This window comes from Geotrypetes seraphini, chromosome 14, assembly GCF_902459505.1.
Source record: "Geotrypetes seraphini chromosome 14, aGeoSer1.1, whole genome shotgun sequence".
In the NCBI taxonomy this organism is placed as follows: Eukaryota; Metazoa; Chordata; class Amphibia; order Gymnophiona; family Dermophiidae; genus Geotrypetes; species Geotrypetes seraphini.
Genome location: NC_047097.1, coordinates 9,885,973 through 9,900,608, shown reverse-complemented (window position 1 = coordinate 9,900,608; position 14,636 = coordinate 9,885,973). Strand labels below are relative to the sequence as shown.

At 45.1% G+C, this 14,636-nt stretch overlaps 1 protein-coding gene across 11 annotated transcripts in view; it reads right to left on the bottom strand.

Moving 5' to 3' along the window:
* The window catches only part of NEO1 (neogenin 1), a 360,380-nt gene that overhangs the window by 224,325 nt on the left and 121,419 nt on the right, over nucleotides 1-14,636 (bottom strand). For all 11 annotated transcript variants that reach the window (XM_033919940.1, XM_033919941.1, XM_033919937.1 and 8 more), the window contains exon 2: nucleotides 11,220-11,537. In XM_033919940.1, coding sequence (XP_033775831.1) covers nucleotides 11,220-11,537 — 318 coding nt within the window. The remainder of the gene's footprint in view (nucleotides 1-11,219; nucleotides 11,538-14,636) is intronic.

The following is a 14,636-nucleotide window of genomic DNA, read 5'->3' as shown; positions in this document are numbered from 1 at the left end:
GGTCAACCAGAAAAAGTGTCACAAGGCGATAAGAAATGTCAAAAAGGTTTTCGAGGAAAAGATAGCACAAGACGCCAAAAACTTCAAGCCCTTTTTTAGATATATAAAAGGGAAAAAACCAGCGAGAGAGGCAGTAGGCCCTCTCGATGACCAAGGAAGAAAAGGGTGTATCAAGGAAGACAAACAGATTGCAGATAGGCTAAATTCATTCTTCGCCTCTGTCTTTACGAATGAGGACACTGCAACAATGCCCGAAACAGAAAGGGTATTCAAGGGAGAAATTGAGGAAAGCCTCATCACAGTGAATGTGGATTTGGACAAAATATACTATCAGATTGACAAACTAAAAAGTGACAAATCCCCTGAACCGGATGGAATTCACCCGAGAGTGCTAAAGGAGCTTAAGTTTGAAATTGGAGAACTAGTACAAACCCTAACTAACATGCCAATTAGAACCGGGCAAATACCAGACGACTGGAAGATGGCGAACGTCATCCCAATCTTCAAAAAAGGATCAAGAGGAGAACCGTGCAACTACAGACCTGTGAGTCTTGCGTCGGTTCCGGGGAAGATGGTGGAAGCACTAATCAAGGATAGCATAGTGCAACACCTGGAAAATCATGACCTGATGAGAGCCAGTCAACACGGCTTCAGGAAGGGGAAGTCATGTTTGACAAACTTATTTCAATTTTTTGAAAAGGTGAACAGACACATCGATAGCGGAGACCCGGTGGATATAATATACTTGGACTTCCAGAAAGCGTTCGACAAGGTTTCGCATGCAAGGCTTCTGAGGAAACTACAAAGCCATTGAATAGATGGGGTCATAATAAGATGGATAGGCAAATGGCTGGAGAACAGATTGCAGAGGGTGGGCATAAATGGGAAATTCTCAGACTGGGAGAAGGTGACAAGCGGTGTGCCCCAGGGCTCGGTTCTTGGGCCCATCTTATTCAATATCTTCATAAATGACCTGGAAGAAGAAAGAACAAGCAATATTATCAAGTTTGCAGATGACACAAAACTAGGACGGGCAGTTGGGTCACAAAAGGACAGCGAAGAACTACAGAAAGATTTGAACCAGCAGGAGAAATGGGCGGAAAAGTGGCAGATGAAGTTCAATATAGGAAAATGCAAAGTCATGCACCTGGGCAGGAAAAACAAGGAACATAAATATAAAATGTTAGGTGTAACTTTGGGCAAGAACGAACAAGAAAGGAACCTGGGGGTACTGATAGACAGGACCCTGAAGCCGTCAGCTCAATACGCAGCTGCAGCAAAGAAAGCGAACAGGATGTTGGGCATGATAAAGAAGGGAATCACGAGTAGATCGGCGGACATCATAATGCCGCTTTACAGAGCAATGGTCAAACCACACTTGGAATACTGTATCCAACACTGGTCTCCCTATCTAAAGAAGGATATAACCCTACTGGAGAGGGTGCAGAGGAGAGCCACGAAGCTAGTAAAAGGTATGGAGAATCTGAGCTACAAGGAACGGCTCGGAAAACTGGGATTGTTCACCCTCGAAAAGAGAAGACTGCGAGGGCATATAATAGAGACTTTTAAAATACTAAAAGGATTCGACAAAATAGAACAAGAAGCATCGTTATTCACATTGTCAAATGCGACACAGACAAGAAGTCATGGACTGAAACTGAGGGGCAACAGGCCCAGGACAAATGTCAGGAAGTTCTGTTTCACACAGCGAGTGGTGGACGCTTGGTATGCTCTCCCAGAGGAGGTTGTGACGGAGACCACCATTCGAGGATTCAAGGGCAAGTTGGATGCACACCTTCTTGCGAATCACATTGAGGGATACAGGTAAACAAGGTATTCATCAGGGAACACTTAGCTTAGCCTCCGCATGCGCGGGTCGCCGGTCTAGATCTAAGGTCTGATCCGATGATGGCATTTCTTATGTTCTCTTCAACATGGAGAAGACAGAGAAGAAGTGGGAAACTACAAGTTGGTAAGACTCATTTTGGTGAAGGAGAGCCGGGGCACGAGGTGAACTGCGGCGGCGTCTCTTCTTTTTAAAGTTTTTCTGCTTTTTCCTTGCAGGTTAGTCGGAGGAGAGGGAGGAAGCAAGAGACACAGAGGGGAGGAGGACATAGCAGGCAGGCAGATCAGGGTCGCGGCGAGAGTTAGCTCCGCCCACCCCCGCGCGTCACAGGTCACATCGGCCCGGGCTCCCTTTGAGAGAAGGAGAGCCGGGGCACGAGGTGAACTGCGGCGGCGTCTCTTCTTTTTAAAGTTTTTCTGCTTTTTCCTTGCAGGTTAGTCGGAGGAGAGGGAGGAAGCAAGAGACACAGAGGGGAGGAGGACATAGCAGGCAGGCAGATCAGGGTCGCGGCGAGAGTTAGCTCCGCCCACCCCCGCGCGTCACAGGTCACATCGGCCCGGGCTCCCTTTGAGAGGAAGGGAGCCAACGGCGCCCAGCCGTTCGGCGCACGGCGAAGGCGCTCACCTTAGCAAGAGCGCCTTTGCAAAGGAGCCTGCAGAAGGAGCCAGGAAGCAGGGCCGACTAACAGGGAGCCCCAATACGTAAGTAACATCCAGTTATTGTCTATTGTTCTTTTGTTTTTTGTTTATTATTACCTAGCCACACAGCACACCGCGAGACAAGCACTCCCAAACAGCTCAACAGCACCAGCACAACCAAAACCAGCGATCAACTAAAGGACTGCTATCAAGAGGACAGGACACACACAACTGAGAAGGAGAATAAGACATGAGCGCCCACGGAAGCCAGAAGATGAGCTTTCCAGTCTTCTGCACCGGCTGCAATATGTATGACTACCTCCCCTCGGGGACTAGGGCATACATTTGCAGCCGATGTGAGGAGCTGGACAGCCTGAAACTGCAAGTTCGGCTGCTGGAGGGAACTGTGATGGAACTCGAAGAACTCCTTGCCAGGAAGGAGGAAAACTGCATGCAGGAGAAGTTGCTAGGGGAGCCCGAAACAAGCGAAGGGATCGTGGAATTAGAAAGATTCATCGAGGAAGCCCACCAGCAACACGTAGAGATCCCAGGACTGGAAAGCTGTACCCAGGATACCCAGAAAGATGGACTGGAAGAGAGGAGAGAAGACACACAAGCTAACACAGAAAAAACCAAAGATGAGGTAGGAGATATCCGCACACCAGAAGGAAGAGAGAGATCACAGGAAGACGTCCCCCCATCTGAAGAGACGAAAACAATTTCAAGAGTAGCACTGGAAGAAGAAGACTGGCCCCATACCGAAGACGTGGACTTACGACCCCCAAGAAACCCCCGAATAAAGAAGATGGGGATCATCGTAGGAGACTCCATTATACGTCACGTGGACAGCCACACCGCAGGAGGAAGAGAGGACAGAATCGTCACCTGTCTGCCTGGAGCAAGAGTGAAGGATGTGGCCAACAGGATCTCCAGGATCATAGACAGTGCAGGGGGAGAGGATACTGCTGTGCTCATCCACGTGGGAACAAATGATGTAAGCGGACGGAAGTATGACAGGGAAGAGATGAAGGGCCAGCTCCGCTCACTTGGAAGACAGCTGAAGATCAGGGAGGTGAAGGTGGCCTTCTCCGAGATCCTCCCAGTACCAAGAGCGGATGGAAAGAGACAAGGGGAATTGCAAGCTATTAACGCCTGGATGAGACGATGGTGTGAAGAAGAAGGCTTCGACTTCGTGCGCAACTGGACGGCGTTCTGGGGGAAAAGCAAGTACTATAGAAAGGACGGACTACACCTCAACAAGGAAGGAGCGAGAGTATTGGCAGGCAACTTGAAGAGGGCCATCGAGAAGGCTTTAAACTAATAAATAGGGGAAAGCCGACAGTCGACCACCAGTCGATGGCACGGACGACAGGATGCCCCGATGTAGGAACAATGGGCTACTACTCATACACAGGAGAGGACGATCTCACAGCAAATAAGGAAGACAAGGCAGAAAGGGACAACTCAGACATAGGAGAGGAAGACCGCACAACAAACAAGGGAAACAACACTGGAGCGGTTAAGGATACCGTGAAAGTAACAGTAAGGACAGCAAAGAGTAGAAAGTCCATAAAAGTAACTCGAAGAGAACTCAAATGTATGTATACGAATGCTAGAAGTCTAGGAAACAAAATGGGGGAACTAGAGACAATAGCAAGAAATGATAAGTTGGAAATCATTGGCATAACAGAAACATGGTGGAATGAAGAAAACAAATGGGACACAGTACTTCAGGGATACAAACTATATAGAAGAGATCGAGTAGGGCAGAAAGGTGGAGGTATTGCCCTATATGTGCAGGAAGGAGTAGAATCTGTTGAAGTGGCTACGATGGAAACGAAAGAGAAGCTAGAGTCCCTCTGGGTCAAGATTCCTGGACAAAACAGTGCAGACACGAAAATTGGCCTTTTTTATCGTCCCCCGGGACAGGCGGATGAAACTGACTTAGAAATGATAGAGGAAATCAAACGAGAATGCAAGACGGGCAATGTAATAATATTGGGAGACTTCAATTTCCCGAGGATAGACTGGAAACTAGGAACCTCCAACTGCGGCAAGGAGGCCAAGTTCCTGGAGGCGCTAGGGGATTGCTTCCTGGAACAAATGGTGAAAGAGCCGACAAGAGGCAACGTCACCCTGGACTTGGTGCTAAATGGCCTCACGGGACCGACAAAAGAAGTAGAAGTTACGGTACCGCTGGGGACGAGCGATCACAATGTGATCATCTTTAAGCTTGACATCGGGAATAGAAAAAGTGCCAAAACCTTAACCAAAACCTTTAACTTTAAAAAGGGCAAATACGATCGCATGAGAGCCATGGTGAAACAACGACTCAAGAAAAAGGTGGATAAAATTGAAACAGTAGACCAGGCATGGTCCCTACTGAAAAGTACTATCACAGAAGCACAAAACCTACACATTCCGAGGATCTCCAAGGAAGGGAGAACAAAAGGTAAGGGAGAACCGGCATGGCTTACCAGACAGGTGAAGGAAGCCATAAAAGAAAAGAAGGACTCTTTCAAAAAATGGAAACACATCAAAACGACCGAAGCATGGAAAAAACATAAAGACGAACAGAAGAAATGTCACAAGGCGGTGAGGGATGCCAAAAAGGACTATGAAGAAAAAATAGCGCAAGAGGCCAAGAACTTCAAGCCCTTCTTTAGATACGTGAAAGGGAAAAAACCCGCAAAAGAGGCGGTGGGACCCCTGGACGACAAGGGAAGAAAAGGGTACATTAAGGAAGATAAACAAATTGCGGATAAACTAAATTCCTTCTTTGCGTCTGTCTTTACGGAGGAGGATACTGCAAAAATACCAGAGGCAATGAAAGTGTTTAATGGAGTAATAGAAGACAGCCTCACCACAGTTGAAGTGGAGTTGGACCAGATATACTACCAGATCGACAAACTTAAAAGTGACAAATCCCCTGGACCGGATGGAATTCATCCGAGAGTCTTAAAAGAATTGAAGATTGAAATCGGAGAGTTATTGCAAAAACTCACCAATCTGACAATCAGAACTGGACAGATACCAGATGACTGGAAGATAGCGAATGTCACGCCAATTTTCAAAAAAGGATCGAGAGGAGAACCGGGCAACTACAGACCAGTGAGCCTTACGTCTGTCCCTGGAAAGATGGTTGAAGCACTGATCAAGGATAGCATAGTCCGGCACTTAGATACACACGACTTGCTGAAACCCAGTCAACATGGGTTCAGGAAAGGGAAATCATGTTTAACGAATTTGCTTCAATTTTTTGAGACCGTGAACAAGCAAATTGATAGTGGAATGCCGGTGGACATAATTTATTTGGACTTCCAGAAAGCATTCGACAAAGTTCCGCATGAAAGACTTCTCAGGAAACTACAAAGCCATGGAATAGAGGGAGATATACAAAGGTGGATAGGCAAATGGCTGGAAAACAGGAAGCAGAGAGTGGGCATAAATGGGAAGTTCTCAGACTGGGAGAAAGTGACTAGTGGTGTGCCCCAGGGCTCGGTACTTGGGCCGATTCTATTTAATATATATATCAATGACCTGGAAGGCGGAATATCCAGTGAGATCATTAAGTTTGCAGACGACACAAAGCTATGCCGGGAAATCAGATCGCAGGAAGATAGCGAGGAACTCCAGAGCGACTTGTATCAGCTAGAGAAATGGGCAGAGCAATGGCAGATGAAGTTCAACGTGGAGAAATGCAAAGTAATGCATTTAGGTAGTAAGAATAAGGAACACGAGTATAGAATGTCAGGAGCAACTCTGGGTAAGAGCGAACAAGAAAAGGACCTGGGTGTACTGATAGATAGGACCCTGAAGCCGTCGGCACAATGTGCGGCAGCGGCAAAGAAAGCAAACAGAATGTTGGGCATGATAAAGAAAGGAATCACGAGTAGATCGGAGAAAGTCATAATGCCGCTTTATAGAGCAATGGTCAGACCACACTTGGAATACTGTGTACAACATTGGTCTCCCAACCTAAAGAAGGATATAAAACTGCTGGAGAGGGTGCAGAGACGAGCAACGAAACTAATAAGAGGTATGGAGAAATTGGAATATGAGGAACGACTCAAGAAACTAGGATTGTTCTCCCTTGAGAAGAGGAGGCTGCGAGGGGACATGATAGAGACGTTCAAAATACTGAAAGACATCGATAAAATAGAGCAGAAAAACAAATTATTTACGTTGTCCAATGTGACACGGACAAGAGGACATGGTTTGAAGCTAAGGGGTGACAAGTCCAGGACAAATGTCAGGAAGTTCTGCTTTACGCAGCGAGTGGTGGACGCATGGAATGCTCTTCCACAGGAGGTTATTAAGGAATCCACTGTGCTAGGATTCAAAGGCAAATTAGATGCACATCTCCTTATGAGAGGCATAGAGGGATATGGGTGATTAGAACAATCAGGTGTATACCTGACTGGGCCTCCGCGTGTGCGGATCGCCGGACTCGATGGACCATGGGTCTGATCCGGAGATGGCAATTCTTATGTTCTTATGTTCTTATGGTGGTTATAAAAATAATTGAGGCTGTGTCAAAAAGAAAATCGTGAACTTCCTGGAAAACAAGAAGTTACAGGATACGAGATAACATGCTTTTTACCAAAAGAAAATCTCATGGGATGGAGGAAAAAGGTGTGCAGCCCTTTTACATCCAGATTCTCAGGCAGTCTGGATGTCGCAATTTGCAAGGGACTGGATTCTCGGGTGGTCAGGATTTCTGGCATCCAGATTTTTGGACTTGTACTGTAAAAAGCAAAGAAACTTAGTCCCCCACTCTTCTGGGTCTGTGAGACTGCTAACTAAGAAAATTCACCTGGATAGCAGGTGGATATTCTCACTGATGGGTGGCGTCACCAATAGAGCCCTGGTACGGAGCCTTGAAAAGTGAATTGCAACTAAGTTTAGAAAGTTTGTGATTAGCCCGCACCGCGCATGTCTTCCCACCCGACGTAGGCACGCGGTCCCTCAGTTAAGATAAGCCAGCTAAGAAGCCAATCCGGGGAGGTGGGTGAGTTGTGAGAATATCTGCCTGCTGTCCCTGGTTAACATCTGTTATGGTAAGTAACTGTGCTTTATCCCAGGACAAGCAGGCAGCATATTCTCACTGATGGGTGACCTCCAAGCTAATTAGAAAGGGATGAAGAGTTGGCAATTAAGAAAACAAATTTTGCAAAATTGACTGGCCGAAGTGCCCATCCCATCTGGAAAAAATTTCCAGATAGTAATGAGAAGTGAAGGTATGAACTGAGGACCAGGTGGCAGCTTTGCAGATTTCCTCAATAGGAATAGATCTGAAGAAAGCTACAGAAGCTGCCATAGCACGAACTTTGTGAGCAGTGACATGACTCTCCAGAGGCAGTCTGGTCTGAGTATAGCAGAATGAGATACAGGCAGCCAACCAGTTGGATATTGTCCGTTTGGTGACAGGATGACCCAACTTGTTAGAATTAAATGAGATGAAAAATTGTGGAGATGTTCTATGAGGCTTTGTCTGATCAATGTCGTAGGCCAAAGCACATTTACAGTCCAAAGTGTGCAGTGCTGTTTTTCCTGGATGAGAATGAAGCTTAGGGCAAAAAAACAAGAAAGAACAATGGACTAATTGAAATGAAAGTCCGTAACTACTTTCAGTAGAAACTTAGGATGCGCGCGTAGAACCACTTCATCATGGTGAAAAACTGTGAAAGATGGCTCTGCGACCAACGCTTGTAGCTCACAGACCCTCCTGGCAGAAGTGAGGGAGATAAGAAAAACAACTTTCCAGGTGAGAAATTTGAGATGAGCTGTTGCCATTGATCAAATGGAGATTTCATCAACCTGGAAAGAACTACATTAAGGTCCCAGAGGATAGGTGGAGGTTTGAGAGGTGGTTTAACATTGAAAAGCCATTTCATAAATCTAGAGACCAATGGATGAGCAGTGAGAGGCTTTCCCTTGACTAGCATGTGAAAAGCTGTAATAGCGCTGAGATGGACTCTGATAGATTTAGATTTAAGACCAGAATCAGAGAGATGAAGGAGATAATCCAGCACCAATCCCAATGACAAGGAAGCTGGATCATGATGATGATGATGATGATTGATGATGATGATGATGATGATGGAGACACTAGGAAGAAAACCAAGTCCACTTTTGTTGATAACACTGTTGAGTGGCCGGTTGCCTGGAAACATCAATAATAGTACGTACAGGCTGAGAAAGATGCAATGATGTCAGCCCGAGAGATACCAAGCTATCAGGTGTAATAATTGCAGGTTGGGATGAAGACGAGCTCCTTGATTCTGTGTAAGCAGAGTAGGAAATATTGGAAGAAGTATGGGTTCTTTGGTGCTGAGTTGAAGTAGAAGGGAGAAACAATGTTGTCTGGGCCACCGAGGAGCTATGAGTATATGGTGGCTGACTCCTGCTTGAGTTTGAAGAGAGTTTTCAGGATGAGAGGAGTGGGAGGAAAAGCATAGAGGAACAATTGCGTCCAATCTAGAAGAAATGCATCTGCTTCCAGGCGGTGAAGAGAGCAAAGCCTGGAGCAGAAGCGGGGCAGTTTGTGGTTGTGGGGAACTGCAAATAAGTTCACCTGAGGAGTGCCCCAATGTGCAAAAATGGACTGAAGAGTTGTCGAGCTGAGTGTCCATTCGTGAGGCTGGAGAATTCTGCTGAGATTGTCTGCTAAGGAATTTTGTTCGCCCTGTATGTATACTGCTCCCAGAAAAAGATTGTGGGTGGTCGCCCAAAGTCAAATCTTTTGAGCCTCTTGACAAAGGGAAAGAGAGCCTCCTTGCTTGTTGATGTAGTACATTGCTACTTGATTGTCCGTGCCAAGGAAGGGGACTTGGTCAGTCAGGAGATGTTGGAAAGCTTTTAGTGCATAATACATCACTCTGAGCTCCAGCAAATTGATGTGATATTTGCATTCTTTGGAAGTCCAATAACCCTGCGTTTGAAGGCCGCTCATGTGCACTCCCCAGGCGTAAGGAGAAGCATCAGTCGTGAGTACCTGACGATGCAAAGGACGATGGAAAAGAAGACTTCTGGATAGATTGGAAGAGGTCATCCACCAGTGGAGCGACAGCAGAAGAGATGAGGTGACAGATATACAGTGAGAGCGGATCTGTCGCCTGACACCACTGAGAAGCCAGCGCCCACTTAAGAGTGCGAAGATGCAATCTGGCTAGTGGGGTGGCATGAACCGTGGAGGCCATGTGGCCCAGTAGAATAGTCGGCACCATGAGCAACTCAGACCGGACCGGCTCCTGGAGGGTCGGTGCCATGCTTGGTGAAAAGTGAGCCGGCACCAAGAGGTTAAAATGCTCTCCTAATTCCTCTCAAAGCAGATTGTCAATTTTCTGTTTAAGGGAAAGTGCCGGTACTGTTTGCTTCTTTTTGGCTGGTATAGATGGCTGATCAACACGGTCCAGGGATGATGAGGCCAAAGAGGAGGCACTCACCGATATCGGAGCCCTGCATTTACGGGACTTACGCGAGATCGGCAGGACTTAATTCACTGCAGCTTCAACCTGCATCCCGGAAAGGGTAGTGGAAGGCTTCTTAGCCGACTTATCCAGAGTCAAAGTTGGTAGATCCACTCTCAGTGTCATCTTGGTCGGTGCGGTCTTGGTCAGTGTGGATGATGTTGGAGATGAACTGGGCTCCATGTCCATCGTGGCGCCGAACAGTTTTTGTTGAAGCAACCGATTTTTTTAAGAGTGCGCTTCTGAAGAGACGAACAGCGGGAGCAGGAGTCGGCACGGTGCTCGGGTCCCAGACACTGCAAGCACCAGCGGTGAGGGTCGGTGATTGAAATGGCCTGAGCACAGCGACCGCACTTTTTGAAACCCGGCGGCGGCCAGGACATGGACGGAAAAGACAGCCATTGACAAATCGAACTCTATGGTGAAGAGAGTCCATAAGGGCCCACTGGGCTAAAGCCCACGACGGCAAAGTAAAAAGAAAGTCTTTTTTTTACAGAAAAAAAAAAGACAAAGAAAAAACCGAAAAATCTGTGACAAAAAAGTCACAATCCGTGAGAGTGGGAAAGCAAGTGATAGAAAAAAAAATTCAAGAGTGTTGAAAACACGTCTGACTAGCTCTGCGGAAACTAGAAAACTGAGGGACCACGCGCCTATGTTGGGCAGGAAGGCACTCGCGCATGCGCGGTGCGGGCTAATCGCGAATTTTATAAACTTAAAGTTGCAATTCACTTTTCAAGTGTCCGTACCGGGGCTCCGTCGGTGACGTCACCCATCAGTGAGAATATGCTGCCTGCTTGTCCTGGGATAAAAAGCAAATTCACACAATGGCAACAAAAGGAACCTAACAAAATAGCAATTTAACATCTTTCTGCCACCTTTCTGTTTTCTGAGGGCCCCTTTTTTTCTCTGCTCTACTCTCACCCTCTTCTGTGCAAGTTGTACTTCCATATCACATGCATCATTAATTTGATATGGGACTCTGTATTATTCTGGTTTTCATGTCTAGCAGTTCTACAATAGGTCATTGTAGATTGCAAGGACCAGAACACCCTATCTAACCCCGATTTCCTCCACATCAAAGGATCAGAGTATGTGTATATAATTTCTGGCTACACTGTTTGCTAACTAGAAAATTCCAGTTGTCAGGTTTAGTTGAAGAATGGGAGAGTAAAAAAATATCAATTTTAAGAACTCTTCTTTCATCTGCTTCAGAAAGCATGAGGAAAAAAACTTCAAAAAGTGATTCCATAACATAAAACTTACCTGCTACTGTGAGCTTTGCTGTTCTGCTCACTATAGTTCCTAGGCTCTCCACAGTTGCTACACACTGATAATATCCTTCATCGGGTTTATTGTGTTTGGAATGTACCACACTGTTTATCAATAAAGATCCATCTGGTAAGAGTTGGCGCCGGTCATCAGATGCTAAATTAAGAAAAGTTCCATCTTTCTTCCACTCAATTTTTGGAACATGCTCTGAATATGCTGAACAGTTCAAAGTAACAGAGGATCCGCGAACTGAGAGAGTGTCAACAGGTTCCATCAAGAAATAAAATGGAGTAAATGTTCTCACATTGGACCCTGTCAAAAAGCAAAAAAAAAAAAAGATGGTAAACTTAATAAATTTATAAAAATGCAAAACAACAACAATATCAATCATGACTTTATCGCATATGGTGACCATAAATGGAAGTAAACCAGACATTCTGAGGACAATTTCTAAGGAAAGCATCCTAGATTATGTAAAGGAAAGTAGGTGTTCACTTTGGTGTCAGGTCAAAAGCGCGCCGGGACAAAGGCGCGAGCAGACAACTGAGTGCAGCGCGGAGGCGCGCACCAAAGAAAAAAACTTTTTAGGGGCTACGATGGGGGGTGTGGGGGGGAACCCCCCCACTTTACTTTATACAGATCGCGCCGCGTTGTGGGGGCGTTGTGGGAGGTTTGGGGGGTTGTAACCCCCCACATTTTACTGAAAACTTAACTTTTTCCCTGTTTTTAGGGAAAAAGTTACATTTTCACTAAAATGTGGAGGGTTACAACCCCCCAAACCCCCACAACGCCGCCGCAATCTGTATTAAGTAAAATGGGGGGGCTCCCCAACAAAAACCCCCGTCGCAGCCCCTAAAAACAGTCTTTTTCTTCGGCGCGCGCCTCCGTCTTGCACTCAGTTGTCGGCGCGCGCCTTTGTCTTCCACGTTACTGTCTATGAACCGTTCACTTTCCTTTACAGAATCTAGTATAACCTAGCAGCATCTAGCATAAAGAATTCATTTAGAATACTAGCATAACCAAGTGTATACGAGTATATGAGGTTAGGCACTAGCACTTACACTGGCCATAGAGCTGGTGTAAATGCTCACACCCTAGTGCTGGAGATATGTGCCTAACTTATAGTTTTCTACAAGTTATCTTCATAAGTACAAGCCCTGCTCCTGCAGAACCAGCCCTGTCACTAGGAAGGCAACATTTGAGACCTATCACCAGGGTGGTAGAACAGTATCATCTCTTTCCCTTTTCTACTATCACCCTACCTCTTCCCAGCCACTCCTATGGTATTGAATACTAGATCGGGACCTTTAGCTAGAAGTCTGCACTCAAGTGCACAACCCACCCTCCCTGATGCATTCCCTGTCACAAAAAGACAGAATACAACAGCACTGAAATATTCCATGCTGGTGATGAGTACCTTTGGAACAGCCAAGTAGCTAAGTAGGGTAGAGGAAAGAGGTGGAGATTGTAAAGAGGGAAAGGGAGATGGTAGTCGGGGAGATATACAATGAGGGAAAGGAGATGCTGGTCCCTGGGGGAAAGGAATTATATTACATTACATTTACATTACATTTGTGATTTCTATTCCGCCTGTGCCTTGCGGTTCTAAGCGGATTACAATTAAAAGAGATCAGGACATTACCGAGAGAATTACATTACAACAATTTAAGTAAATCACATGTTGTGGTATAGAAATACAAGCATAAGATATCTGGATTTATCAATAGAATAACTTGACAGGGTTCAAGTAGTTACAAGGTTCAGTGGGGAAAACAATATAGGCAACAACTGAAGAAAGATACCTAACTTTGAAGGAATCAGTTAAGTGGATACCTAAGGGAGATGCTTATTTAGGAGAAGGTGCTTATTTAGGAGTTTGGATATTTTTGGTAAATGAGGTTCAAGGGGATGACTAGTGTGTTATTTGCTGGGGAGAGTGCATGTGTGATTGGGGAGGGGAATATTAAGTAAGGATGTGTTTTTTGAAAAGAAATGTTTTGAGGGGAATGAGAAGAAAAGTCCATATAGACACACCTGGGAAATGTCACTGCTTATCCCTGAGAATAGGTAGCGTAGAATCTTTTGGCCTAGATTGGCCATTGTTAGAGAAAGATATTAAGTTAGGTAGACATTTGATCTGATCCAGAAGAGCAACTCTTACGCCATATTCTTATTAGATTAAGGTTTGAGTTACGGATGGGCCTGGCCTGAAATAATCTATAAGAGCAAAGGTGTGGTAAGCTTTTTGGGAAGGGGACAGAGGGGGAGGAGGTTACACTTCCAACCCTGTAATGAGGCCTAAGATAACCATCTGGAATTTCCCAGATTAAAGTTCATATAACAAAAATGTCTTTCAAAAGAAATTTTATGCTTATATCCATCCCCCATACAAAAAACAAAGGGTATAGATAGAAGTAATTATTGCGGCAGCAGGTGCTGTTCAACAGTATAGCTAAACTAAGTGTAAGAGCTGCTAAACAGCCTCTTGAGACCATCAATCATGGTAATAGCTATGGCTTCCTGTATCATGTCAACTTTTTCTTTCTGCCAGAGCTGGCAACTCCCAGTTACACATTAATGCATTTTAATAAAGCTAGCTACCACTACGCTTCAACAAGAAGCTCTTTTTTTAAAAAAAAAGCACTATTTTTGCCCTATCAGCTACCAAGGAAAGAATTAGTTTATATGCAAGGCAGCAAGTCATAGTTGCTCAATTATGGTTTTTTTTTCACCAGGATCATTAGAAAAAGACAATTTAATTTTAGGTTTGGTGTTTTATTTCTCCGTCTCTCCCCCTCCTACCCCACAAAAATAATTAATTAGGAACAACTAGGATGCAATTTTTAAGCTTTGGGGAGTTGTAGACAGTTGGAAGGAGATCAGATGTTTGCAGTTTCCAAGGCAGTGAACTGATTAGGGAGAGGTATGTGCGGCTAAATAAAATCTAGGCATGGCACACTGAATTCTGCACAGCAATAAGCCTCAGGAGCTCACTTTACAAATGGAGAAGTAAATATAACAGGGGACTACTTAGAATGCTTGTTTAGTTATTTCTTTATAAGCAATGTAGTTTCAATTACATAACTGGGAGAATATGATCAGTGCACCCCTTCTCTCTATCTTCCTCTTTTGCCCAATATCTCAATAAGTAATCTACGATTAGATGCTTCAGATATGATACGCATGGTGGTCAGGAACATGATGAATTCTCCAGAAAGATAGACAGACATGCTTGGGGGGGGGGCACAGTGTTATCTCATTTCTACATATTTCTTTTCAATTGCACTATAAAAGTACACAGACTGAGGAATTAGATCAGTAGTCTCAAACTCAAACCCTTTGCAGGGCCACATTTTGGATTTGTAGGTACTTGGAGGGCCTCAGAAAAAAATAGTTAATGTCTTATTAAAG